Here is a 26,643-nt window from a genome sequence, read left to right on the forward strand (position 1 = left end):
GTGAGCGGGTGCCAGGGGGCAGACATCCAGGGTCAGGGTGAAATTTCTCCATGCTGAGTGTGATTCTGAACACTCGTTAAGTGGAGGCCGGCCTGTGCCAAGCAGCTCCAGGGCCGTCCCTGTCACCTTGCGTGAACCGCCTCTCCACTCCAGGGAGATGTCAGGAGCGGCCGCAGCGAGTGCGCGGGGCCCGTGGCGCCTCTGGCTTTCCTCGCTCCGTCTCCACCTTGGCTGGAGTGATCACGGCGTGTCCTGACACTGATGCTGGGACTGGCAGCGCCAACGCTAGATGTAAAGTCCCCTGGAGGAAGAAAGGGTCCCTGCTCCTCGCAGCCCACGTGGCTGCAGCGTCATTTCTCTTCCTTTCCGTTCGCTGTCCCCCCAGATGGAGGTCAGGGGCAGGTTGGGTGTGAGAGTCCAGATGTCATCTAAGCTGTAAGAATCCAGAAGGGCAGCGGGAAAGAAGCTCTGAAGGAAATGGGTTAAAAGTCACGAAGGTGACCTCAGCTTCGTTTGTTTGTTTTGTGAGTATTTACTGAGTGTGATGCTTTCAATGAGCTTGATTAAAATGTAAAGATTGGGAGTTCCCGTTCTGGCTCAGAGGGTTAAGAACACAACTAGTGTCCGGGAGGATACAGGTTCGATCTCTGGCCTCCTTCTGTGGGTTAAGGATCCAGTGTTACTGGAAGCTGCAGTGTAGATTGCTGATGTGGCTCAGATCAGGTGTTGCCATGGCTGTGGTGTAGGCTGCAGCTGCAGCTCCAATTTGACCCCAGCCCAGAAACCTCCATATGCCACAGGTGCGGCCCTAAAAACAAAACAGATTTAAACATGGGCTTCTCAAAGGATGGCCTGCATGTGTATGTCCCAAAGGGTCACAGAAAGCAGATTTCCAGCCTTTCTCATACCTGCAGAGGCAGAATCACTGGGGTGGGGGTGGGTGAGGGGCACCAAAGAGTCTGAGCCTTTAAGAGGTAGCGCAGGTGAATCTGACCTCACTAGGCTGAGGCTCGGATGTCCCCTTCTGCCCATCTGTTTACTCAAAGTCCTTCAGCAGGAAGGATTTGGATCCAGCAGGGCCATCGTCTGATCCCGTGGTCCCTCCAGGGTGAGACCCTGAATCCACAGCATGGCTGAGTTCTCACCCTGCGTTTGCTGTGTCCCCAGATGCTTATAGATCTTCCGGTAGATCAGATGTCTGCCCTGCATATGCCCTGCTCACCATCCGCCACGTGAGCGTGCGAGCAGGTGAATGCTCCCACGGGGGCGGGGTGTGGCTGCTGGTCTGCAGGTTGCACGTGGGGGTGAGAACACGCAGCTGTGGCTCCGAAGGGGTGTTTCAAAATGAATGTATGATGTGTGAGCGCCATGTAACTGACCATGTCTGTGTCGGTGTATAACACGGAATTCACCGAGGTGGTGATTGGTCGAAGCACTGCTGACCTCTTCATGGCCTGAACCCTGTTCTGAGACATTCCATGGGGTTAGGGTCTGGCCAACAGGGGGATGTAAATGCTACAGTCTCAGCCAGACGCAGCTCCAAGGCACTGCAGCGTGCTCTTTCCAGATAGTGTTTTTCTCCAGCGAAGGTACGAGAGAGCAGGTGAAAATCTGACCCAGATATTAGAAAGAAAACTTAATAATTAATCACTTGGTATTTTCTCTGTGCCACGCTGGACTTCCTGATATGTGGAGGTTTTTTGGAACCATCGGTGTTTTGAGTCCAACCTCTGGAGGGGTTTTGACCATCGAACTGCAGAAACAACCTGTTCTCCTACATGGTCTGTATCACTAAATACAACAAAACAAAACAACCCAATTTTTTAGAATAAACTTGCCCGGAGATTGCCCTGTGCCCAAAGTGGTTCCCAGTTATTTCTGCCAGTTTGAGAACCAGCTTGTTGGCAGGGTGGCGAAGGGCAAATGTAACAGTCAACTAACACCAGAGAAAGAGGGGAACCACCTCCAGTGGTTGCTCTGTAACCACCCTAGGATCGTACTCCTCAGGCTTAGTAGCCACTAGAAAACACCGAGTTTAAAAGACTGATGTGACGAGACCTCTTCTCACTTGGCAGATTTAATCGATGGGGGGACGAAAGCATTTACTATTGAAAATGCGGAAAGAATGACTGGTGGTATTCATTCTACCTCCCACCCGCCTCCCACTGAAAGGGCTCTACATTCACCGCAAATGTAGATCCGGCTTTAAGGGAAATGCCAAAAGCACACGGGGATCATGGGAGGACGGCAAAGTGAGGACGAGCCCTGCTGATGATACACTCGCCGACTCCACGGTGCTCGGTGCTCGGGGGCTGCTCTGGAGCAGGCGTCCGTCTAGACCACTCGTGGTGCCATCAGTGAATCAAACAGCAGGAAACTTTGCCCCTAGGGAGCTCCACCTTTTGGAGAAAAAAGCTACACACTGGATGTAAAAAATGCTCACATTTGATCAGTGTTGTAGGGGAGAAAAGAAGGGCGGCATTGGGGGATGGAAACGTGAGTAGCATGTTTTTTTATTCGTGTAGAGCCGATTTACAGTATTGTGCCAATTTCTGCTGGACAGCAAAGCGCCCCAGTCACACACACACACACACACACACACACACACACACACTCCCCTTCTTGTATCATCTTCCATCGTGGTCTATCCTGAGAGACTGGATCGAGTTCCCAGTGCTGTACAGCAGGACCTCATTGCTTATCCATGACCATGAGTTGCCATTTTAAGTGGGCTGGGTGTGGAAGGGCTGGTTAAGAGGGTGACATTTAAGCAGAGAGTTGAAGGAGGTCAGAGGACAGCCTGGGACCACGTGACGAAGAGCATTTCTGGCAGAGGGAGCATTTCTGGCCCGCGCTGCTCAAGGATTCACAAAAGCATCCTAGGAGCTGAGCTCAGAGGGAGAACGACAGTCAGGTAGCGCCTGGGAGGCCCTCGGAAAGCCTGTGGCTTTTCCTTGAATAAAATGAGGAGATGGGTGGTTTTAACCAGGCCGTGGCATTGAGAATGGAGCACAGGGGACCGAGGCGGGAACAGGAAGTCCCAGGAGTCTGTCTTTGTCATGCGTTGGAAAGGCTCCTGGCGGCTGCATTCCCAGCTGAAACTGCACCAAGAATTTCCAGCAGCCCTGTGCCCTGTACGGGCTCTTTCGCTGGCAGATGGGTTTGCGGGGAGGCTGCAGGTGGGTTCTGCGTGTAGAAGATGTTTGGGCTTTTTCTCGATCGTTTTCAGTGAATTCTTTGGAGCTATTGGCATCCACCCCCTTCCTTTCTGGGAAGAAGCTCTCTGTGCACCGTTGCGTGGAGGAGCATAACCTCTTGGCTCTCCCGTCTTGTGCTGACAAGGGTGGAACGGCAGCTGTTGGGGTCGTGCTTGCTGTGGCTCCTCGTCACGGCTACCCTCCATTCAGTGGCCAGGGACCCTAGGCATTAAACTCAGGGCACCGCGGCTGGCCTGGGAGAAGGACAGTCTGCCTCTCCCTGTGTGATGTGGAGCCTGGGGCTCGGAAGAATCTTTGGATCTGTCCAGCTGTGCCTAGAGTCTTTGCCTAAACTGTGGAATGAGGTCATAAGCCAGGGAATTTGGAAAACTGTGTCTCTTATCAGACAAAAAGCATTTCTGTTGGACGAGAGTTTGCTTTCTAACTTTTCAGTTTTGAACAGCAAGACTTTACACTGGGATGCAAAGCCCTGATTCGTTGATCCATCTGGACAGGAGGTGTCTATTGACTCTACCGTGTGCCAGGTGCTAGCTGAGGTCTGCAGGTGGATGGAGGAATGGAGCAGAGTCGTGTCTTGAGGAGTCTCCAGCTCAGTGAGGAGGAGGTCAGGCAGACCAGACCAATTGACCAAAGCTGAGAAACTGAGGCCACAGGGTTGATGATAAGTTAGGGTCTGAGGGGTCAGAGGCGTTGCTGAACCTGCTTTAGAGAGGTCACGGAGGGCTTCGTGGAGGAGGTGGTATTCGCTGCTTAAAAAGATGACTTTGGAGATGGTAGTTTGGCAGTCACCCAGGAGCAGTAGGAAACGGCTTCTGTTTTCTGGAAGGAGAAGATTTGCCCTTTCGTGGCACGTTCTTCCTCTGTGCGCTCGCCTGACTCCCATCTTGATAATCATGAAACAGCTGGAGCACTTAGTGTACGCAGTCTTTGCAAAATGTGGGTGGGAGAGTTCCCGCTGTGGCTCAGCAGAAGCCTATCTGACTAGGATCCATGAGGATGCAGATTCAATCCCTGGCGCTGCTCAGTGGGTTAAGAATCCAGCGTTGCCGTGAGCTGTGGTGTAGGTTGCGGATGCAGCTCGGGTCCCAAGTTGCTGTCGCTGTGGCATAGGCTGGTGGCTATAGGTCCAATTCAGCCCCTACCCTGGGAACCTCCATATGCCTCGGGCGCGGCCCTAGGAAAAAAAAGAAAGAAAGAAAAAAATGGGTGCGTTCCGACAGGAGACTCACTTTGAAATTCTGAGGCTTGAGAGCAGGGCAAGGTCATGAGATCAAGGGTTTGTCATTCGGGTTGGTACATTCAGAAGACATGGTGGCATAGACAGTTATTGCTCCATGATGTGCTGTGGGAGAACGGGACTCAGGAGAATGGCCTTATCATACAAGCTCAAGGTCACTAGAGCTTTTTTCTTCACCTCCAGGGAGCAGCATCAAGACCAAGCTCCTGCTCCCTTCTCTGGATCTGTGGCTTGACTGCGTCACTGTGGGCCCAAGGCTGAGGGAGCAGGTCTAACCTGGGCATGTTGACCTCCTGCCTGGACCTCAGGGGAGGGGGCCGTGCTGCCCACTGGCAGTCCATCGGCCAAGCCCGATTTCCTAGGACAGGAGGGGGCACAAGAATGGGTCCATGGGACGGCAGGCCCAGGGAGAAGGACAGAGACCACCTTTGGAACAGATGATACGGTCAGTCTGCCACAGTGCAGGTGGAGGAGTGTGCGGAAAAGAGGGAGACTTCATCCATCTGGATAACTTCCTATGTTGGAGTTCCCATGGTGGTGCCGCGGAAAGGAATCTGACTAGCAACCATGAGGTTGCGGGTTCGATCCCTGGCCTCGCTCCGTGGGTCGGGGACCCAGCGTTGCCTTGAGCTGGGCCATTGCCATGAGCGGTGGTGTAGGTGGCAGATGTGGCTCAGATCGTCTGTGGCTGTGGCTGTGGCGCAGGCTGGCAGCTGTCGCTCCAATTCACTCCTAGCCCCGGAACCTCCATACGCCGCAGGTGCGGCCCTAAAAAGCAAAACCAACCAACCAAACAAAAAACTTCTTATGTTGTGGGTATAGCGTGATCGGGTTCACCCCGTTGCTCTATCTGAGGAATTTTGAGGCACTTTATGATGGCCGTTTACTGAATAGTTAGCTTGGCTTTATATGACACGTCGGTGTTGTCCTCCGTTTTTATAGATGACCTGTCCCCCCAACAGAGGTGTCTCTTTGGTGTCAGAGGCACAGTTGGTTGAGCTAGGTTTCAGAAGCGAGTCCTGACGTGTTACATGAAATATTTGTGTGCCAGGGAAGCTCAGGCTTACCTCCAAAACATGTAGTCACCTCCTGTAGCCCTAGGGGCTCAGGTTGCCACCACGGTCCTGACATGCCTGGCCGTGTCTGGTAAAGGCTCTTCGCAGCCAGGATCCAGGCTAAGTTTCCACAAAACTATACATCTATAGATGCTTCCCTGTTTGCTAAAGAGACCTTGACTTTCCTATTTCTTAGCGCTCCTGTGTGAGTTCCATGCCAGTGTAGGGGTTTAAACATCATGTGTCCTGTGGCTCCCTAGAACTCTGTTTAACCTGAACCTTCATCTTCTGACAAGGACCCATCAGGTAGCTGGCTTAGACTCGGGGTCCTTCCTGCGGAGTCCAGTGAGAAAACCGGAGAATGACCCCACCCGGCCTGGGGCATCTCCTGCGTGCGGGCTGTCAACCCGGGGCAGCCACGCTTCTGCTCTGACCGGCTCGGAGCATGCTGGGTACCTCCCTGCTCCCAAGTTCAGCATCATCTCTGCAGCCTGTTCTTAGCAGCAGCAGATGCTGAGCTTCTGCATCCTGCTGTTGGGGTCAGCGGTGGGAAAGAGCAGGGAAAAAAAAAAAAAATGAAAGCATTGTTTTGCACATGGCTGGACATCTGTATTTCTGAATTGCCCTGTTATGTGTATGATGCAACTGCTGGAGCTGTTTTGCTGAATGTGAACTTTGTTCGCCGACTGGACTCTAAATTGGTTTTGGATCCTTGTGAAATCTAAACGGTCAGACCATATTTTTCTAATCTCCCGTTGGATGGGATCTCTGCTCTGAAGTGGAGCTGACTCGTATGTGTTCGCCTCCGCAGCAGGGGTTGCTTCTCTATTTTCCTGTCGGCGCTGCTTGTTTTCTCAAGGCTGCCACTTACCTCGATGCTTGTGCGAATTCAGGGGAGCAGGAGGGGAGCTCCCTGCGGAACCGCAGCCACTGTGGCTTCAGGGATGGTTTACTCGAGTGTGACCCTTAGCGAGAGAGTAACAACTAAGCAGGGGGAGCACCACAACCAGCTCACCCACAGGCACGCCGGTTCCACGGCCCTTCTAGAAACCACCGACCCCAGGGCTGTGTTCTCCTCAGAAGCTCTGGCGCTGAGACTCGCCACTCACCGTGATGAGAATCCCCTGGGAGAGATTTCACACACCTTCAGGCTGGGGTCCACCTCCAGAAATTCGGATTCAGCTGTTCTAGGATGGGACCTGGCAGCTTTGGTTTCAAAAAGCTCCCCAGGGGATTCGAATGTGCAGCCAGATTTGAGAATCTCTGTTTTGGGGGTTTATGTAGCTTTTGCTACTATGGGTTTTTGTTTGTTTGTTTGTTTTGTTTTTGTTTTGTTTTTGGTCTGGCTATCTGTGTTAGAATATGAACGAGTTTCTGCATGAAGAAAAGGCATAGGAGTTCCTGCTGTGGTGCACCAAGTTAAGGATCTGGCGTTGTCTCTGTGGTAGCATGGGTTCAATTCCCAGCTCAGCGCAGTAGGTTAAGGACCTGGTGTTGCAGCAGCTGTGGCATAGGTTGCAGCTGTGGCTCAGATTTTTTTTTTTTTTAGAGATGTTTATTCCCTTATAGTTGATTGACAGTGTTCTGTCACTTTCTACTGGACAGCAAAGTGACCCAGTCATACATACACACACATATTCTTTTCCTCACATTATCCTGCCATCACAAGTGACTAGATAGAGTTCCCTGTGCTGGATCTCATTGCTTGTTCACTCCAAAGGCAATAGTTGGCATCTATTAATCCCAAACTCCCAGTCCATCCCACTCCCCCCCCCTCCCCCTTGGCAACCACGAGTCTGTTCTCCGTGTCCCTGACATTTTTTTCCTGTGAAAGGTTCATTTGTGCCATATATTAGATTCCAGATATAAGTGATATCCTATGGTACTTGTCTTTCTGACTCACTTCACTTGGTATGAGAGTCTCTCGTTCCATCCATGTTGCTGTAAATGGCATTAATTTCATTCTTTTTGATGGCCGAGTAGTATTCCACTGTGTGTATATACCAGGTCTTCTTACTCCATTCATCTGTTGATGGACATTTCCGTTGTTTCCACATCTTGGCTATTGTGAAGTGTGCTGCCGCGAACATATGGGCGCATGTATCTTTTTCAGTGAAAGTTTTATCTGGATACATGCCCAGGAGTGGGATTGCTGGGTCATATGGTGGTTCTCTATTTAGTTTTCGGAGGTACCTCCATGCTGTTTTCCATAGTGGTTGTTGTGGCTCAGATTTGATCCCTGGCCCGGGAACTTCCATATGTCACAAGTGCAGCTAAAAAAAAAAAAATAAAAAATCAGAAAAGAAAATATGTATATCTGGGCAGGGGTGTTGCTAGATGAAGAGGGTAGGTGGATTCCGTTCTTAGTAAAAATAAGATGAATAATAATGAGACCAGTCGCTGTCAGCTCTTGAATGCTTGTGTCAGCACTGTGCTCATCTTTCTCTCGGCCCTGTCGGATGAACGCACTTGTCACTCTGCCTTGTACAGATCAGGGAACTGAGGCTTACAGACTTCAGGTCATTTTCCTACAGTCGCATAACAGACAAGGGGCAGAGCCAGAACTCGAACTTGGTCTCTCTGGCTCCAGCCACTCCCCTAAGATGATAAACTGAAATAGAAACAAGACGATCTGGGGAGACGAGTTGAGGTGTCGGAAAAGGAGAATTCACCGGGTGAAAATAATACGTAACTGTGTTTTAAGGAGGTCCTTCTTTTCTGAAAAAGGGGAAAAGGTATGTTTGGATATCTTTCTTTTTTTCTATTCTTTCTTTTTAGGGCCGCACCCACCACATATGGAAGTTCCCAGGCTAGGGGCGGAATCAGAGCTGCCGCTGCCGGCCCACACCACAGCCACAGCAAGGTGGGATCCGAGCCACATCTGCAACCTACACAACAGCTCCACAGCTCACGGCAACACAGGATCCTTAACCCACTGAGCAAGGCCAGGGATGGAACCCGCATCCTCATGGATGCTAGTCGGGTTCATTATTGTTGAGCCACAAGGGGAACTCCTCTTTATTTCTTTTAAGTCCAGTGATGCTCTCCTAAAAATCTATGGAAATTCAAGGCAGGCAGCAGATCCCCAGGGCTTTACTGGTTTGGAATTAGGCAGCGGCTTCCGAATTAGCTCATCTCTGTTCTCTCTGTTCCCTGTTTGAGGAATAGGAATAGTGTCTTACATGAACCTGGACGAAGTATGGTGCAACCTAAGGTGACTCACTTGTCCACACTGGGTCATCACTGGCATGTGCGATGTAAAATCCTGGTGGTTTTCATTCTGCCCCCTGGATAGGAACAACTTTCTTCTTTTTTTTTTTTTTTTTTTTTTTTTTTTTTTGCAGGCAAGTATATCCGAGTTCTTACTCAAACTATTGCATTAATCCTTTAATGCCTATTACAAGATCAGAATGGCCCTAGAAATTCTGTCTCCACTTCTTGGCCGACCTATCTGTCCACCATACACGTCAAAGAACATTGCAGATGGAGGCGCCCAGTAAATACTTGTTAAATGAGGGAGTGAATGAATTTTGCAAAGATGGACCATAATAGACATTGCACCTTGCATAGTGGTAGCACTTTTTAAGAAACGAGCAGGGGCTGAGTCCACTGGTCTTTTGTGCTTCTCCATGAGGCTGCTTGGTCTGTTAGTCTGCTCCTAATTTTCACCTGCGGGAACTTTTTGTACACCAAGCAGAGCAGTGTTAAAAGGGATAAAAAAGTCTCGTTATCACCCACCTCTGCTTATCTCAGCCTTGATGAAGGGATATGGTTGGTTCTTTTTTCTTCACTCTCAGTAGCATTTTCTAGGTTTTAAGTGAGGAAGGATCCCAGGGCCCAGGAAGAGCAGGAGAGAAGCTCCTTGCCAGCCCAGGTGGAAGTCCAGCCCGACTTTGATGCCTTCTTGCCACGGGGACTCCTGGATTAGCCTCTGCTCCCTCTGCGAGCTGGACCCACTGTCCCTGGCATTCCAAAGGGACAGTCGCTGCCTGTGTTCGCTCAGCCAGACAGCACAAGGATTCTGAGGACTCTTCTTGTCTTGATCTCATTTCTGCTTGAAACTTTAACATATGCAGGCTGCACCAGAATGACTCTTAAACTACTCTCTGGGTCGTGTAGGAGGGCTTGGATTACTACTACAGCCTTTCAGCATTTTTTTTTTTTTTATTGCTAAATATCTAACAGGCTGAGCAGAGGAAATTCAAGTCTAACCCTGGAGGGACCCCTGTTTAGTCATCTGTCTAGACAGACGGGTTCATATAATGGGCCTCTCTGTTTCTCTTGCTTTGTTATAACAGACGGTGGTCCTTTCAGCTTTGCGAGGATGTCAACCTTTGGTGTTTTTTTTTTTTTTTTTTTTTTTTTTGATCCCAGCCTCTGTTGATAAGCCAAGAAAGTGACTCACACATGAGCCAAAGATGACTCTGAAGTGTCACACTATTAAGTGTCTGTGATATCATAGGAAATACAGCACAGGAAATTTCACTGGGGAGAGCTTAAGAGAGAGAAAAGGATGCTTATAAACGGGGGGCTTGCTGGAGCTCCCTCTGTGGCTCAGCAGGTAAAGAACCTGACGTAATATCCGGGAGGATAGGGGTTCGATCCCTGGCCTCACTCAGTGGGTTAAGGATCTGGCATTGCTGTGGGCTGTGGTGTAGGTTGCAGATGCGGCTCAGATCTGGCGTGGCTGTGTCTGTGGTGTAGGCCGGCAGCTGCAGCTCCAGTTCAACCCCTAGCCTGGGAGCATCCATATGCTAAGGGTGCAGCCCTAAAAAGACAAAAAAATAAATAAAATAAAATGAGAATTCATTTTTTAAAATATGATTCTTCATACTTAAAAAAAAAAAAAAAGAAAGAAAGAAATTAGGAGTCCCTTGGTGGCTTAGAGGCTTAAGCACCTGGTGTGCCACTGCTGTGGCTTGGGTCCCTGCTATGGCATGGGTTCCGTCCCTGGCCTGGGAACTTCTGCATACCACAGACACAGCCAAAAATGTTTTTAAAGAAATTACCACATGAGAAGACCTTGCGTGGGGTAGGGAGTGGATACACGTTTTTATTCATTCATTCCTTTCCCGGTTCTTGGTGAAGACTTTCACTTTCTCACTTTTGCCTTTGAGAATGACAGAAGACCAGACGTTGCAGCCCACGTTTTTAGCATCAAGTTGCCGTACGTTGAGATGAGCCAGCGATATACATTTTCAAAACAGTGGAAAGCAGTACCGCTTTCCGTTAGAGGAAAATTGCGTTGAAGGCTTCGTTTAAAAACTGGTACAAGCCAGCCGGGCAGAGCGACGTCTCTGTCTTCTCGGAACTCGCCTAAAAGGACTCGGGCGTTCGCCATTGCCTCTGCCCCTACTGGGTGCATCTTTCTCCCTTGTTATTTCTCTTTAATCCCTGCCTGGATCGTCCCTGAAAACAAGGGTGCGAGAAATAGTGCTGGGTTCCATGTAACTGAGGACCAGGGCTGGCTGCCTGGGTCACACCGTTGGGTAGAAAATGAGGAGCTGGTGGCTGGATGCCTCCTGGAAGGGCCGGTCCCTGCGGCCTGGAGGAAGGCACTGGGGTCACGTGACAGGGGTCCACGCGGAGGGACCGTGTTTCTGGTTACGTCACATCGAATTGGCCACGCTCCTCCTTTGCGCCTCAGTTTCTTAGCTTCCATCAAAATGGGATCATCGGGAGTTCCCGCTGTGGCTCAGTGGGTTAAGAACCGGACTTGTGTCCATGAGGATGTGGGTTCGATCCGCGGCCTCTCTCCGTGGGTTAAAGATCCTGCGTTGCTGTGGCTGTGGTGCAGGCTGGCAGCTGTTGCTCCGATTTGCCCCCTAGCCTGGGAACCTCCATATGCCGTGGGTGTGGCCCTTCAAATCAATAAAAGAAGGGGGGGCATAATCATGGGGGGGGCAGGTGACAGATGACCTTTGCTCCTCAAAACTCGTCGTGTTGCTTCTGTTACTGTTCTTTTTTACTCTTTTTATTGTTATCGTTACAGCTGCCCTGCCCTCATGTGGCTTGTGGCCTATTTGTGACGACAGGTGTGGACACCCAGGGGCTTACACAAAACACAACAATAAGAGGTGGCTGAGCGGTACTTACAAGCCAAGCCAGTGGTAACACAAAGACAAGGCGATGCGTTAATGAAAGCAACTTTTCACAGAAGGGGCCCGTGGGGGTCCCCGAGCAGGGGCGAGCCATGGCCTCAGTGTGCAGAGGGAGGTGGGGAACTCGGGGGCTCCCCGAGCTGTGAGAGGACGGAAGGCAGTGCCGTCTGGGCCGAGAGCAAAGCTTTGTGCAGCGTGTACAGCTGCCCTGGGTTTCTGTCACCTCAGTCCCGTTAGGACGCAGCGCCTTGGTGGCTTCGGAGACCGTGTGTCTGAGTCATGTCTCTTTCAATACGACTGCACGCAATAAAAAAGCCCAGTAAAATGCGGTTAACCACAGAGACACCCCCCCAGCCCACCCCCAGCACTGGATTCGGTGGGTTTGCTGCCCTCCTCCCCCTCATCGCCTCTGTATTGAGAGAGGCTTGTGCTCCTTCTTGTCCCAGGAACACAGAGTCCCATGCTGTGCCCCTGTGTCGGAGAGCTGGCCCCACGCCTGAGCCCTGGCCACCCGTCCTGTCCTGTACCTTGGGGGGCTGAGCCAGGGAGAAACTCGGCCCAGGGTCCTGGGTGTCAGGGGCCTCCCGAGGGTGTGGCCTGAGGTCCCAGAAGGCCTGACAGTGAGAAACCTCACTCTCCCTCTTTCCGAGACCACGCTGGCTTCCTCCTGTGTCCTCTGTGAGGTGACATCTCCTGCTGAGAAGAGCCCCCCACCCCCCTGTCACCTGCTTGGTTTTCCTTCTTGTTTACACTGAGGGGACCCGAGGCAGTGGCTGGAGTGTGGGTACGCAGGGAGGCCAGAGGGGAGGAGAGGAGAGGAGGGGGACAGACAGACAGGTGAGCAAAGGACGGACAGCCTTCGCCGGCTGGCTGGTTGGACTTGGCCGTGACCTGTGGAAGTGGCACCTTCCTGGGCCAGCGAAGCCAGCAGAGTCACCTGTCATCCCGAAGTCCCTGGAATGTGACCTCCCATCACCTACCAGGGATGCTGCCCTCATTCTTACCTGCAGTTGTCAAAGACCAAGAGAATGGGCTCTATTTTCTTTTCTTTTTTTAATATAATGATTTTTATTTTTTTCCATTGTAGCTGGTTTACAGTGTTCTGTCAGTTTTCTACTGTATAGCATGGTGACCCAGTCACACCTACATGTTCTGGATCCTTAGGAAAATGTGGTACCTTTCTTTGTCCCCGCTGAAGGCTCCAGGTCAGCTTTTGTATTTTTTTCTCAAGGTTTCCATGTGGCAAGAGGTTTTATTTAAAAGTGCTGAGGTTAGATATTTTATTTGGCGAGTAAGAGGAAGCCATTTGAAAATGGCAACCTTCGAGTTCCCACTGTGGCTCAGCAGCTTAAGAACCTGACAAAGTGTCTGTGGGGATGCGGGTTCGATCCTGGCCTCGCTCAGAGGGTTACGGATCCACCATTGCCACAAGGTGCCGTGTAGGTCGCAGAGGCAGCTCAGATCTGGTGTTGCCGTGGCTGTGGTTTAGACCGGCAGCTGCAGCTCCAATTTGATGCCTAGCCTGGGAATTTCCATGCTGTAGGTTTGGCCCTAAAAAGAAAAGAAAACGGTATCTTTTTTTTGTTGTTGTTCTCTTAACTGAGGGAAGTTGGGACGTTCAGGCCTGAGGTCTGAATCAGCGAAGGTCAAAGTTTAAGTCACAGGCCGTGATATAATCTGGTTCTACCACTTTCCTCTATGGGCTTCTAGTTAACGGAGAAAGGGAGACCTAAACGTGTCGAAACACACTTAACTTCTTCTACGGGTGGGGGTGGGGCTGGGGGGACCTGTTACCTTTTGCTAAGGATCTAGATCCGGTTTCTTTTATTCACACTTGGTATTAGGTCCATAACAACAATAGCAACCACGTAATTATTGTTACTTTATCTATGTAGGGCATTTTCTACCCTGGGGATTCGCCTAAGCGCTTTAGGGATAATAATTCATTTGATCCTGGCAATAGGTAGGTGGTATTATTTTCTCCATCACACAGGAGGAAACCAAGGCACAGAGAGAGATGAAATCACTGCCCAGATCAATGGCTAATAAGTGCAAGTGCCAGGACACTCCCTCGGCCAAAGTTGCCACTGTCCTCATTACTCACTGCCATTCATTGAAGCTTGAGTGGATCCCAGGACACAGAAGCAGCAGCAGCGCAGTTGTCACGGTTAAGGGCACACACCCCGGAATGAAAATTGCTTAGGCCTGTTCGTTTGGTGGAAGGCAGTCTGTCCCGAAAGCCGAATCCACCTGGCCCACAATGGAGAGATCGTTTATGTATCAGAAACCTGTGTGGTGCAGACAACGCAGTGCTTTTTTGGGTCCAAACGGAGAAGAATGCCAGCTCCTCTTCAGATGGCTTTTTTTTTTTTCCTTTTTTTAAAAGAACCCCTTTGATTAGCAAACAGTACAAATGTTTATAGAGCTGGAGGATTTTTAAGATCTTTATTTGAATTGCACAAAGCAGCCAAATGTAGCTGGGCCCTGGGCTGCAGCCTGTATGCATCCAGAGGCCAAGAAGCAACCGTGCTCCGCCTAGGATGCCGAGCATTCCAGACCTGTTACCTTGCAAGTGTAATATTTACCAGATTTTCGCTCCATCTGGAGATGAAGAGCAGAGCTGCCCGGTGTGGGGGCGGGTCAGGCTGCTGGGAAAGGGTGCGCGGTGCCCAGAGGAGTCGCCGAAGGAGCAGGGAGCTGGGAAGGCGCACGCAGGTCTGCCAGCCCCGAGCCCCCGTGCAGGCAACGTGGAATCTGGGAGACAGCAGCAGGGGCCACGAGGCGCGGGTGCTGGGTGCGTGGGCAGCGTGTACCAGGCGGCGTGCAGGTGCTCTTGCTTTCATGCTCCTCGTTCATCCTCAGCACTCGAGGCAGTAGATGCTGCCCTGTTCCGTTCTTATAGGCGGGGAAATGCAGTTTAGAGAGCTCGGCGGGCTGCCCTAGTGCTCTTCGTTATTTCTGCTCCAGACCTGTCTTTATTTTCCTGTTAGTCAAAGCTGGTTTGGAGCAAGGGGTGAGGTGGCCCTGCAAGGCAAAGCATTCCCTGAAGCCTCGGTGGGTTCCCACTTCCTCTGACCTTCCAGCCACCCTCCCATTTTACAGATGAGGAAACTGAGGCCTGAAAAAGTTAAGAGAGGGGCCGGAGGCCAGCTGATCCGTGGCAAAGCCAGAGCCGAATCTGGGTCTGCCGAGCCTCAACCCGTCAACCCCCTCTTGTTAACAACGCGATGTCGTCATCAGGCACCAGCGCCAAGACGACGAACAAAACCCCATCTGAAAACTCTGGACCAGCGCGGCTCTCTGTGCTCTTTCTAACGAGAAGGGGCTGGAGGCCCCGTTCCAGGCAGTCTGTCTTGAACCCTGTATGTCACTAAACGGAGCTGGTAAACGAGATAATGTCAATAGGACTGTGAGTGGGGGTGTGTGCGTGTTGGGGGGGGGGTGTGTCTGTGTGTGTCCACACACACAGAGAGGCAGCCGTAGGCTGGAACAGGGGAGAGTTATTTCCAAATTGGAGAGCTCAGCCGTTGTCAGAGCCGCACGCAGGTAATGAAGCGTATTTTACTTTCATCGTCACTTCATCCGAGGGTAAATAGCGACAGGAGCCCCAGGGTGAGCAGGAGAGGCGGTGAAGCCTGCCTCCAGCTCTTCCTGCTCTTCCAGGATGGGGCTGCCCCCGGGACCCTCAGCATAGAAGGCATTTTTTTTTTTTGCATCCCAGTGTTTGCGTGAAAATGAAGCCAGAGCATTAGGACACCCCCACCCCCAAGTGCTCGGGGCTGTGTCTTCCAATGAGGCTGGAAATATTAACGGAAGAAGCAGCTTGCCCTTCCGGGTGGCAGGAGGCTTGCGAGAACCCCTCTTCCCTACCGCTCCCTTGCCTTGGGGCGGGGGGGATGCTTGGGTCCGATCTCCCCCAGAAAGCTGTATTTGTAGCCGAAGCTGGACGCTGTGCAATGAAGCTCTTTGCTTAGTGTCGTCGGTGGGGTGGCAGGACAGTCACCGTCATTGGAGAGAAGGCCACTCCAGGTTCACATGCAGACGGGGCGGGGGCCCACGTCTCGGGGAAGGGACTGATTTTAAGCATTTGGTTTCACGTCCACCTTGAAGTAGGCGCTCAGGCTTTTTCTCTGTGGAAATTCAGAGTTTTTCTCTACTGGCTTCACAGTGCGACTGTGTCCTGGATGGGACGCTTGTCACAGGAGCTGCATCCAAAGTTCGTCATGATTTCCTAGTATTTTTTCTTCTTTATATATATATGTATACACACACAAGAGGGCTTGGTGTGGCTACTGTTTGGATGAGTGGGTTTTGCGTCATGACTGAATTTGGTCTACGAACTCCCTTCTCGGATTTGGTTTCGAGATCAAGGTTGTATTCCTTGCGCAGATGAGCTGGGCTTCCTCCCCGTTTGTTTCTCTGGAATAGGCTGCATGGATGGGGATGGCACAGTTCCTGAAAGTAGAGAGATTCCTGGGTACAGCCGCCTGGGACTAGTATTTCTTCGTGGGACGTTTCCTCGTGATGTTATTTTTTCCATATTCGTATGAGTTTTCATCCTTCGGATTTCTCCCCCCATTCTTAGTGGACGTACTGTTGACAGACGGGGTTGCATGGTGTTACGTGTGCAAATGGATGAGTCTGGACAAAAAGAGACCTTCAACCAAACGTTGAAGCCAAAGAGGGGGGCGGTCCTTGCCTGTAGGGAAATAGCCAGTGTGTAAGGAGAGGAGTCAGGATTAGGAAAAGGCAATAAAGATTAGCATCTCCTGCTCCCAACATAAGGCTAAGATCATCTTTAAATACCACGCTTAGTCCCCTAGGGAGAGCGAATCTTCATTTTTTTTTTTTTTTTTTTAAATGCCTGCACCCATGGCATACAAAATTCCCCGGGCTAGGAACTCAATCCCAGCGGCAGGTGCAACTGCATTGGATCCTTTAGTGCACGGCACTGGGCCAGCGAGTGACCTGAGCCTCTGAAGCGACCCAAGCCACTTCAGTTGGGTTCTTAACCCACCGCCCCAAAGCGGGAGCTCCAGGAGCTCGCTTCTTTAACGGGTTTTCTTTTTCACACCGTGGTGGGATGTACAGCCATGATGTGCTTTTTCTCTTTTGATGCCTCCTCTCAATTGTGTTTCTCTTTAGGGCCGCACCCATGGGATATGGAAGTTCCCAAGCTAGGGGTTGAATTGGAGTTGCAGCTGCCGGCCTGCACCACGGCCACAGCAGCGCCAGCTCCTTAACCCTCTGAACAAGGCCAGGGATCGAACCCGCGTCCTCATGGATACGAGTTGGGTTTGTTACCGCCGAGCCACAATGGGAACTGCCCCTCATTTCAGGTTTTGAAAATAAACCTTTACGGGGGCGAGGAGGTTGTCATATGACACAAGCCTGCTTACTGTGAATTGTTTTTCGATTCTTCTTGTAAGCAAATGGTTTTTTTTGAGCCAAACACTAAATGGTAAGGAATGGTTTCAAGGAAGAATGCAAAGCAAAAGGAAAGGCAGTTCCCAAGGAGGAAAGAAACCAATGTGATAGAGCCTTAAGCCTGTGGATTCCACGCTGGGATGGTTTGGGAAGCTCTGGATTGATGCTGTAAACAGAGCTTTAATTGGAAGCCAATGAGCACAAATACAGCCACATTTAGACAGGATCTAAACGGCTGTTTTGTTGATGTATAATCTTCCTGGATTTGTAAATGATCTTTGAGGAAGATGGAAACTGCGAGGCTGCAAAGCATTGCCTTTAAAAAAAAAAAAAAAAGTATCATCTCTCATAAACTTGAATCTACATTAAGAAAAGCACAAAGCCATTTGAAATACAGTAACGAGATTGCTAATTCATCCTCCAGAGGCCCCTTTTCTTCTTGATGGGAAAACAGGTGACAGGGGGAGGACGTCACAGGCCCCCCGTGTCCCACAGGCTCCTCTTGGCTTCCTAAGCGGTAGGGATTCTTACTAAGGAGTGGGAGCCCTCGCATAAACCATTTATCCCTTTAACCACAGGGTCTGGGAGTTTTTTACTGAAGAATTTTAACACAGCTCCATGTCAGAGGATTTGGGAGATTTGGTGATAGGTCTTATGAGTCAAATTTCAAGGAGTTAGACAGTGCCATGAAATTAACCACAAGCTTCTGAAGAACTTCCTGTGAAACACAGTTTCAAGTAAGAAACCTTCTTGCCTTTGGATCTCCCCACCCAGAGAGCTGGAGCGTAAACACATACAGACAAAACAAGTGCCACGTTCTGGAGCCTCCCCCAAACGGTGAAATGACAAAGAATGCCTTCCTGCCACCCCTCCCTTCCTTTTGGCCTCACAGAGTTGGCCACGCATGGTGACCTGGTGTCAGTGTGACAGTTCCATAGCGATGAGATAGAGATACAGGGACGGCTTGTTTAAGGTTTATGTAAATAATATAAAGCGATTCACAGGGTCTTGCCTTCCTCTTCTGGAACATCATGGTTCATGAAAGAAAAATGGAAAAAGAAAAAAGGACTGGCATATAGCCCAAGTGTTTTGAATGCACTGGGTATGTGTCTTAGTTTTATGACAGTGGATTGTCATTTATCATCTTATTGGGTTAGAAGTTATCATCGTTTTCACGTGGATAATTAAACTGATACATATGTTGGTAGAGAAGCACAATACCTTGAGATGGAAACAGTACTAGTGGGTATGTGATCTATTTGCAATGCTAAGAAAAGCAAGTATGTTAACTGCTCTGCTGCGGGTTGGACACAAGACCGTGCATAAATGGGTCACTCTTACCTTTTGAGGAGAAGTACTAAAGGGAGCCCATCCCACGTCCCTTCCACTCTGGCGCCACCACTTATTGGCCATGTGATCTTGGATTTTAGGTCATCCCCTAAGCCTTGGTCTGCTCGTTGGCAACGTGGAAATGAAAGGCGTGTCTGCCTTGTTGAGTCTTTGCGAGGCTTCAAGGAGATGAAGCCGGTCGGGCTCTGAGCTGCCGCTGTTATTATTGGCATCTTACGTATCGAGAGGCTGACTCTCCAGGCAGTGCCTCCTGTGCTTCTGCTTTACCTCCTTTTCCTGACGCTCAGGGGCCGTGGACAGTCCTTCGCCTCCTTGGGGTCTGGCTGAAAAGGGACAGAAGGCAAAACTCAAATCTGTTGAGAAAAGGTGGTTCAGATGCGTTGAAGGATGGCCTCTGGGGGCTCAGGGCAGCCAGGGACACAAATGAGGGTTATTTGCAGGTGCTCCGGAGGCTGCCTGTGTGTATGTTGAGGTCCTGGGCAGGTGTGTTTCATGGGACTGTAACCCCGAGATCTCACAGCTCCCCTTGTAACCCACATGTCCCTTCCCAGGTTTGAGGTGATGTGGTGAGTGGGATGAACACCTGTTAGGTGTGAGGAGTTGGAGCTGATAAGCCAATAACCAGTGCTTTCTGGTTGCAAGCTCTGAGCCTCAGTTTCCTTGTCTGCAAAGTGGGAGCGCAACCTCAAAAGTTGTTTCCGGGGCGTCAGATAAGCTTGTGCAAGCAGATGCTTGTCATCTTTGAATGACCTCACTCTTCTTTGGTGACATTGTCAGGATGACTGTCATCAAAAGACAGCAAATAGGGAGTTCCTACTGTGGGGCTAAGAACTAGCTGCAGCAGCTTGGGTCACGGTGGAGGTGTGGGTTTGATCCCTGGCCAGGCATAGCGCCGCAGCTGTGGTATTGGCTGCAGCTGGGGCTTGGGTTCAATTCCTGGCCTAGGAACTTCCATATGCTGTGGGCATAGCCAGAAAAAAAAAAAAAAGACAGCAAATAACAAGTGTTGGCGAGGATATGGAGAAAAGGGACTCCTGTACACAATTGGTGAGAGCGTAAATTGTGGGGTACAACTAGTTTATAGAAAACAGTATGGAGATTCCGCCAAAAATTAAAAATAAAACTACCATGTGATCCAGCAGTTTCCCTTCTGGGTACTTATCCAGAGAAAATGAAAACACTCATACAAAAAGATAATTGCACCCCCATGTTGCTAGCAGCACTATTCACAATATCCAAGATCAGGAAGCAACCTAAGTGTCTATCAGTAGATGAATGGATAAAGATGTGGTACATAGACACAAAGGGAATATTACTCAGCCATAAAAAAGAGTGGAATCTTGCCATTTGGACAACATGGGTGGACCTTGGGTATGACATTAAGTGAAACAAATCAGACAGGGAAAGAGAAACACCATTTCACTATACATGGCATCTGAAAATCAGAACAAATGAACAAACAACAAAACAAACTGAAACATAAAGAGAACAGGTGACTGCTGGGGCATGGGGGGAGCTAAGTGAAATAGTCGAGAGAGATGAAGAGGTACAGACGACCAGTTATAAACGCTCTAAGTCACAGGGATGTAACATCCAGCACGGGGAATATTGTCAGTTATCATAACTTTGTGTGGTGACAGGTGTAATGAGACACTGTGGGGATCATTCTGCATACTGTATAAAAATATTGAATCGCTGTGTGCTGTGCACTCGAAACTAATATCATCTTGCAAGTCGATTATACTTCAATTTAAAAAGATATTAAATAAGATTAAGTGCCACCTGGCACTTCTGAGTCACTCTGCATTTCAGAAAGCCCTTTCACAGACATCATCATATTGGAGCCGGACTAGAGGCCTGTGAAGTGGTCACCAGCTCCCAGGGCACAGAGGGGTTCAAGACAGCACAGCTTCAGAGGCACATGGGAGCTCCTACTGAGAAGTGATAGTCTTGAGTATAAACCCTTCATCCCTTTAGCCTTGAAGTTTGAGACTTTTTATTGAAGGATTTTAGTATAACCACATGTCAGGACCAAGACCAGCCTGCTCACTTAGCTGCCACAGTCAGCTTGGATCAGGAAGTAGCAAATCACATGCAGAACATGCCCTTGGCTGGTGAGGAGCTGAGGATGGGGAGGCGGGAGAGGGGGAAGCTCAGTCTCTTCATTTGACAGCAGAGCGGTGGGTGGTAGGAATTTTCCAGCTCATAGTAGGCACTGTCAATAGACAGCCCTTGTATAAGAGCCTTTAGATGAGATGTTACTAAGGTTAAAAATGAGGTTATAGCCAAGAAAGCACATTTTAAATTGCATGTCATACCGAGGCATATGGAGGTTCCCAGGCTAGGGGTCGAATCGGAGCTACAGCTGTTGGCCTACACCCCAGCCACTGGCCTACACCCCAGCCACAGCAACGTGGGATCGGAGCCACATCTGCTACCTACACCACAGCTCCTAACAATGCCAGATCCTTAATCCCCTGAGCAAGGCCAGGGATCGAACCCTCATCCTCATGGATACTAGTTGGGTTCATTACCACTGAGCCACAACAGGAACTCCAGATGTGGGTACTTTTAATAGTAGAACCACCCAAAGTCTGCTTGTACACCTGGTGTGAAGTGAGTGATCCAGCAGGGTGAGTGAATCCAGGAGCGGTTTTTGAAGACGTGTCCTACTGAATTAGGCTTCCGTGTACCCACAGGTTCCTGATGCTGATGGTTGTAATCTGAGAGGAGGTCCAAGGATTTGGCCAGTGTGTCTGATTCTCTAAGGCAGAGAAAATGCCTCCCGTCCACGGGGTTTCAGACACCACAGCAGTTTTGACATAGGTGACCTTATCTTTTTCCCAGTAAAGAGCATCTTATGGGCCCCAGACTCTGAGAATAGGGGCAGCCTTTCCCCTTCTGACCCAGAGGTCTGTTAACAGGATAAACGTACATTTCTTGAGCACTCACTGCGTTCAGACTCATGGCCATAGTCGTTAACCCTCCTAGCGATTCTGGAGGCAAGAGTTCCCTTGGCCCCACTTTCAAGGTCCAGACATGCACCTGAGCCTCGCTGCCACCTGTCAGGTAAACATCCAGAGAGATGACTTTCATACACACGGGGCGAAGTGCTCTCCGGCGCAAAGAAGGGAGGGAGGGCGGGCTTCGGCTCCGGAAGAGCTGGAAATTCTTCTGAAAAGGGGGGGGGGGGGACGAGGTTGGACCTTCAAGAATGAGTAGAATTTGCCCAAGTAAAGGGTTTCTACGTGAACGAGTCATGTGGCGTGGGCGTGGCGGTGTGTCCGCCTTGGCATGTTTGGCGATGCGAAATGCGACGGTGTGTTGACGTCTCGGGCGGGGTCCACTGTGATGGAAGGGGGAGACGGCAGCGTACCTGCGAAGCTGGGTATGCCCGGGGGAGGGGGGTCACAGGGTATCAAAAGATGTGTTTTGAAGTTGTCTCTTTGAGGTATTTGAAGATTGTCAAGACGTTTCACTGGTGAGAGGTTAAAAGCGGGAAAAGGGTGGCCGTGAATAAAAGTGGGCTTGCTGGAGCTCCCATCGTGGCCTAGTGGGTGAAGAACCTGACATAGTGACTGTGAGGATGCGGGTTCGATCCCTGGCCTCGCTCAGGGGGTTAAGGATCTGGCATGGCCATGAGCTGTGGTGCGGCTTGGATCCTGCGTCACCGTGACTATGGTGTAGGCCGGCGGCTACAGCTCCGATTTGACCCCTAGCCTGGGAACCTCCATATGCTGTGGGTGCAGCCCTAAAAAGAAAATAAAAAAGTGGGCTTGCTTAGTGGCGTGATGTCTCTGTTGCTGGAAAAAAAAGCAGCCAAGCTTTCTAACCGTGAATCCCGGTTCCCTCCATTGTAGCAGGTGAGTCTCCCAGCCTCAGAGTCCCGTCCAAACCCACTCTTTTCGGTGCAAAGGAACCAAGGCCTGGAGAGCTCGCCGATGCCCGGAGTGAGACATGCAGGGAGGTCGTACCGCCCCGTCCTGTTGGGGCTCAGGTCCTGCTCGGGCTCACGTCCTGTGTCCCCATACCGGGCCTTTTAAGCCCCTCTGCAGGCCACAGGCCAGTGGTCTCTGACACCTGCTGCCACCTGCCCTTTTCACTCCCTTGACTCGCACAAGACTCAGGAGGAGCGCTGGTCTGAATGAGGCTGCGGAAGTAGGACTGACTTTGCGTCGACTGCATAGGTACATGTGAGACTCCTCAAAGGTTTTCAGGACTCCAGGATTCTTCTGTGAGATAGGTTAAGTTGCCAGATATGCCACGAAATGGGATTGTCTGTCTTCGCAGCCTCCGGCCCCTCCCTCAGTAACCCCCGCATCGGTGTTATCCTTCATGGACACAAACACAGCCTGAAGGTCCATTGAGACCAAAACTACGTGTCTGTCCTCTTCGAGATCAGAAGGTCTCTTTCGAGGACTCTGGGCACTCAGAGCAATGGACATGCGCTTAGACGGGTGCATGATTATCGCAGAGCTGTGGGGAAGGCTTATTGCCTCCGAGAGCCCCCAGCTTCCTTCCTCCAGTGAACAAGGAGGAGTTAATGTCTGATTGGTTGGTTTCCAAAAAGCAGCAGCAGCAGCAGCAGCAGCAAAGGGATCGGCTGGCATTTGTAAAAATCCCTCTGTGTTCGGGCTGTGTTGATTGCCTGTTCAAGGCAGAGTGACTTCTGTGAGGCCATCTTGTGGGATGAGAGGTGACAAGTCCATCCCTGCATCCAGAGGGCACATTTAAAAAGTGCAGTCAGGAGTTCCTGACGTGGCTCAGTGGTTAACAAACCCGACCAGGAACGATGAGGTTGCAGGCTCGATCCCTGGACTTGCTCAGTGGGTTAAGCGTTGCCATGAGCTGTGGTGCAGGTTGCAGATGAGGCTCGGATCCCGCGTTGCTGTGGCTGTGGCGTAGGCTGGCGGCTACAGCTCCGATTCGACCCCTAGCCTGGGAACTTCTATGTGCCGCGGGAACGGCCCAAGAAATGGCAAAAAAACAAGGTGCAGTCAACTGCTGGGCAATTGCACACCTACTGTGTACACCAAAAAGTGATTTTGTCATGGAGGCTGACAGCCCAAAACCTCCGGGCTTTTCTTGTGCCCCATATGGCTGCCTGTGGTCCTGTCTTGCCCTCGCCTGCCGTGGAAAAAAGAGATGTCCTAAGATCTCTTAATCCCCTGCTGCCACAGGGGGACCCCGCTCCCTCCTTCTCAAATCTCTCAAAGTCCCAGTCCCAGGGAAGGTCACTGTCTGTCGTCACCCTAAGGCAGCTGCCTGCAGGTACATCACTTTCCCCATCGTGGTCCCTTCTGAGCACTGTCCCCCTCAGGCTGCTGGGCATTCAGAGGAAGATGCTTCGGCTCTTGGCGCTAGCATGGATCTTTGCAATAACAAGGAAATGGCACTTGCCGGAGCATCTGAGCCAGGGGAAGAGGAAGCCTGTTTATTTCAATGTTGCTTAGCTCTTTAGTACCACGAAGCACTCAGAGTTGGTCTTCCCAGCCTCTGTGCCTTCACTTGAGAATTCACATGCACAGAAATTGTGCTGCTTCCTTGGCTGCTTTATCTTACTGGGGATGGGGTGGGGAGAGGAGGAGTAGGTCCCAAGCCTGGTGTCAGAGGTTCGCCCTGCGAAGTCCTCGGACTCATTTAAGTAAAACCATGTGGCTTCTGAACTGTGGTTTCCTTAACAGTAGAATGGAGCTCACACTACCCAGGTTACAGAGTCATCAGGCTCAGGTGAAGTAATGGATGTGGAAGCCCACTGGGAATCGCAGAGTCCGGAGAGGGTGTCAGGGCTTGTGGTTTCCTTTGGTCATCATCCCGTGACTTCGCTGTGTGAGAAAAGGCTTCGTCTCCTTTTTCTTTGAATATTTATTGAGCACTTATTGTGGGCTGGGGGGCCTTGGGGAGGGAGAGGACCACAAATTCAGCCCCTGTGCTCCTGAGACTTATAAAGACTCCTCCCTCCAGTATAGAGCCAGTGCTCCCAGGACCGGTCCTCCCAGGACTGGACCAGCATGCAGCCTGGTCAGGAGGGGCTAAAAGGGAGGTCCCCGATGAGGTAAATTGATGCATGCAGGCCTCTTGCTGGCCCCCAGGGACCTCTAATCCAGTGCTCTCGCCAAGCAACCACACGACTTGCTCTCTGATAAAGAGAATTCTTGGATTCTTGGGGTGTCGAGGAGGCCTTGCTGGGAACTGAGAGGAGTTATCGAGTTTTCCTGGTCATATCTCCTCTGGCGGTGAAGGTTCTCGGGACAGTGTCACGTGGGCGCTCTGTTGTGCGAGGCATGTCTTCTTCTCCAGGAACCTCTGTTTCTCTTGCACATTTAAAAGCTCAATTAATGTATTCTGATGAGAGAATGGCATTGGCTCTCTGACACGTGAAAATCCCTCAGATATGTGGTCGAGGCTTTAAAAATAGCCTAATGAAACCAATGCAATATGACAAGAAACAGAATATGGTGTGTCAAGGACCACATGGTAACTCACCTGGTGAGAGTTACTCCTGTGATTTTAGAGCATCCTGAAGTACCTGCAGGTAAACTTCATGATGGTTGCATCTCTTTGCCTTGGTTTACTGTGTATTCTCTTCTGTGTTTGTACATCACTGTGGCCCCCTGGGAGTTTGTTCTCTTTGCTTTCATCCTAATATGTTGAAGAAGCCCTGGCTTATTCAAAGGGCTCTTCTTTAAAGCAGACTTAGTAAATGCTTTTTAAGAAGTGTAGGAGAGCCTCTGGCTTAGAACTAAATGAAGGCATTATTTGTCCTGTGTTGTCTACACAACCTGTGAGAAAAGAGAGCAGAGACAGCTTCAGAAAGCACCTGAGTTTTGACCTTTGTTGGTAAGACTTCTGAAGGCTTCGAAGGATAATCAGAGACAGAGGGAAGGCTTCCCCAAAGAGAAGAAACTCATTTTTTTTCTTGAGAATTCTTCTTCCATTCTCAAAATTACAGCGCCTTCCCTCTTTGCTGGGGTGTAAAGTAACTTGGGACAAGTTGGATTCACTCTTTGGAGATCTTGGTGGCTGTTATTTAGTCAGTTTTCTCACCCAGGGTCCCTAAGAGCAAACTAAAATCATTTTAAGCCTCTAGACACCAAAGTCATGAGATTGAAGCTAAACGTAGATCTTGGCTCTCAGATAATTACATAAAAATAAGACACACTCAAACATTTCCAAGTACTTAGCCATGGTCTAATTCTGTCGTGGAGATTCTTTTAAAGACTGGTTTTTTTTTTTCCTCCTGTCGCAAATGGTGGCCCAACCTTGAACAGAAAGCTGCTTAGTGCCCAAATGAACACAAATTCTTAAAACAAGCATAACACCTGCGGCTCCATTCCAGAACTGGGTCATGCCACAGTTCATCTGAATTCCTATAATTCCTGTATGTTCCCATATCTTAATTGCCCACAGCTCTGTTGCCAGTACAAACAGGATGGGGGAAGAGCACACGCCCTTAGTGAATACATCTACCAACCCTAAGAAGCACCATCCTTTGAAACACTAATATTCTTTGTACAGTACTGAGTGACCATCTACGGAAAAGCTAATAAGGATATCTGATAACTAAAAATTCCTTCAGAGCAGGTCTTACTCCCTGCCATCTTTCTAGTTGAGATTCAAGACTGGCATTCCACAGAAAGAACAATTCTGACAGATAAGACTCTGTCCTCTGCAATTTTGTTTCACAAGGCAGTGCCCGGGTTCACCAAATCAGACTTCGAGTCTCTCTCAGCAGTATTTGAAATGAGTCAGATCAAAAAGTACATGTTGAATAGGGCTGTGTTGTAAAATGCACACACAAAAGGAGCCTCGGGGTGTAAAATATAAGATAGTGACTCCTGATAAATAATTTGTATGGAGAAGACCAAAGACTTCTAACTTATTATGCATTCGAAACTCATAGAAAATAGGATACAAGTACAGAGATTAAAAAGAGAAAGAGAGAATGAGAGACAATGAGAATAATTCACTGTTGGGATGCATTAATAAAAGTATCAGTTCCACAATAAGGAAGGTGATAGTTCTACTCTAGTCTGCCTTGAGAATTCTGTTCAGATTTAAGGGTCACAGTTTTAAAATCAAAGCAAAGAGGAGACCATCCATGAAGGTAAAAGGCGCTCATGAAAAATAATAAAAGAGGAATGTTTGCTGAGAAAAGGAAAGCAATGGGGGCAAGGAGCTCTGAGGTCTGGCGTCACACGTGCTGAGGCGGGTCAAGTGGACAGGGGATAAGTGGTCTTGGGTGGCAGATCCAG

At 49.9% G+C, this 26,643-nt stretch overlaps 1 protein-coding gene across 9 annotated transcripts in view; it reads left to right on the plus strand.

Annotated features, from left to right (window-relative positions):
- Positions 1-26,643, plus strand: part of TGFB2 (transforming growth factor beta 2) — a 131,137-nt gene that overhangs the window by 19,368 nt on the left and 85,126 nt on the right. The window contains exon 1 of one of the 9 annotated variants that reach the window (XM_084978912.1): positions 2,676-2,914. Coding sequence is in view for 1 of the 2 variants with exons in the window: in XM_084978908.1 (XP_084835034.1) it covers positions 14,219-14,438 (220 nt within the window). In the remaining variant the exon portion in view is untranslated. 9 annotated transcript variants of the gene reach the window in all.

This window comes from Sus scrofa, chromosome 10, assembly GCF_054392235.1.
Source record: "Sus scrofa isolate SSC_HxYL_T2T_F1_AM1 chromosome 10, Sscrofa_HxYL_maternal_Yorkshire_Landrace_v2.0, whole genome shotgun sequence".
NCBI lineage: Eukaryota > Metazoa > Chordata > Mammalia > Artiodactyla > Suidae > Sus > Sus scrofa.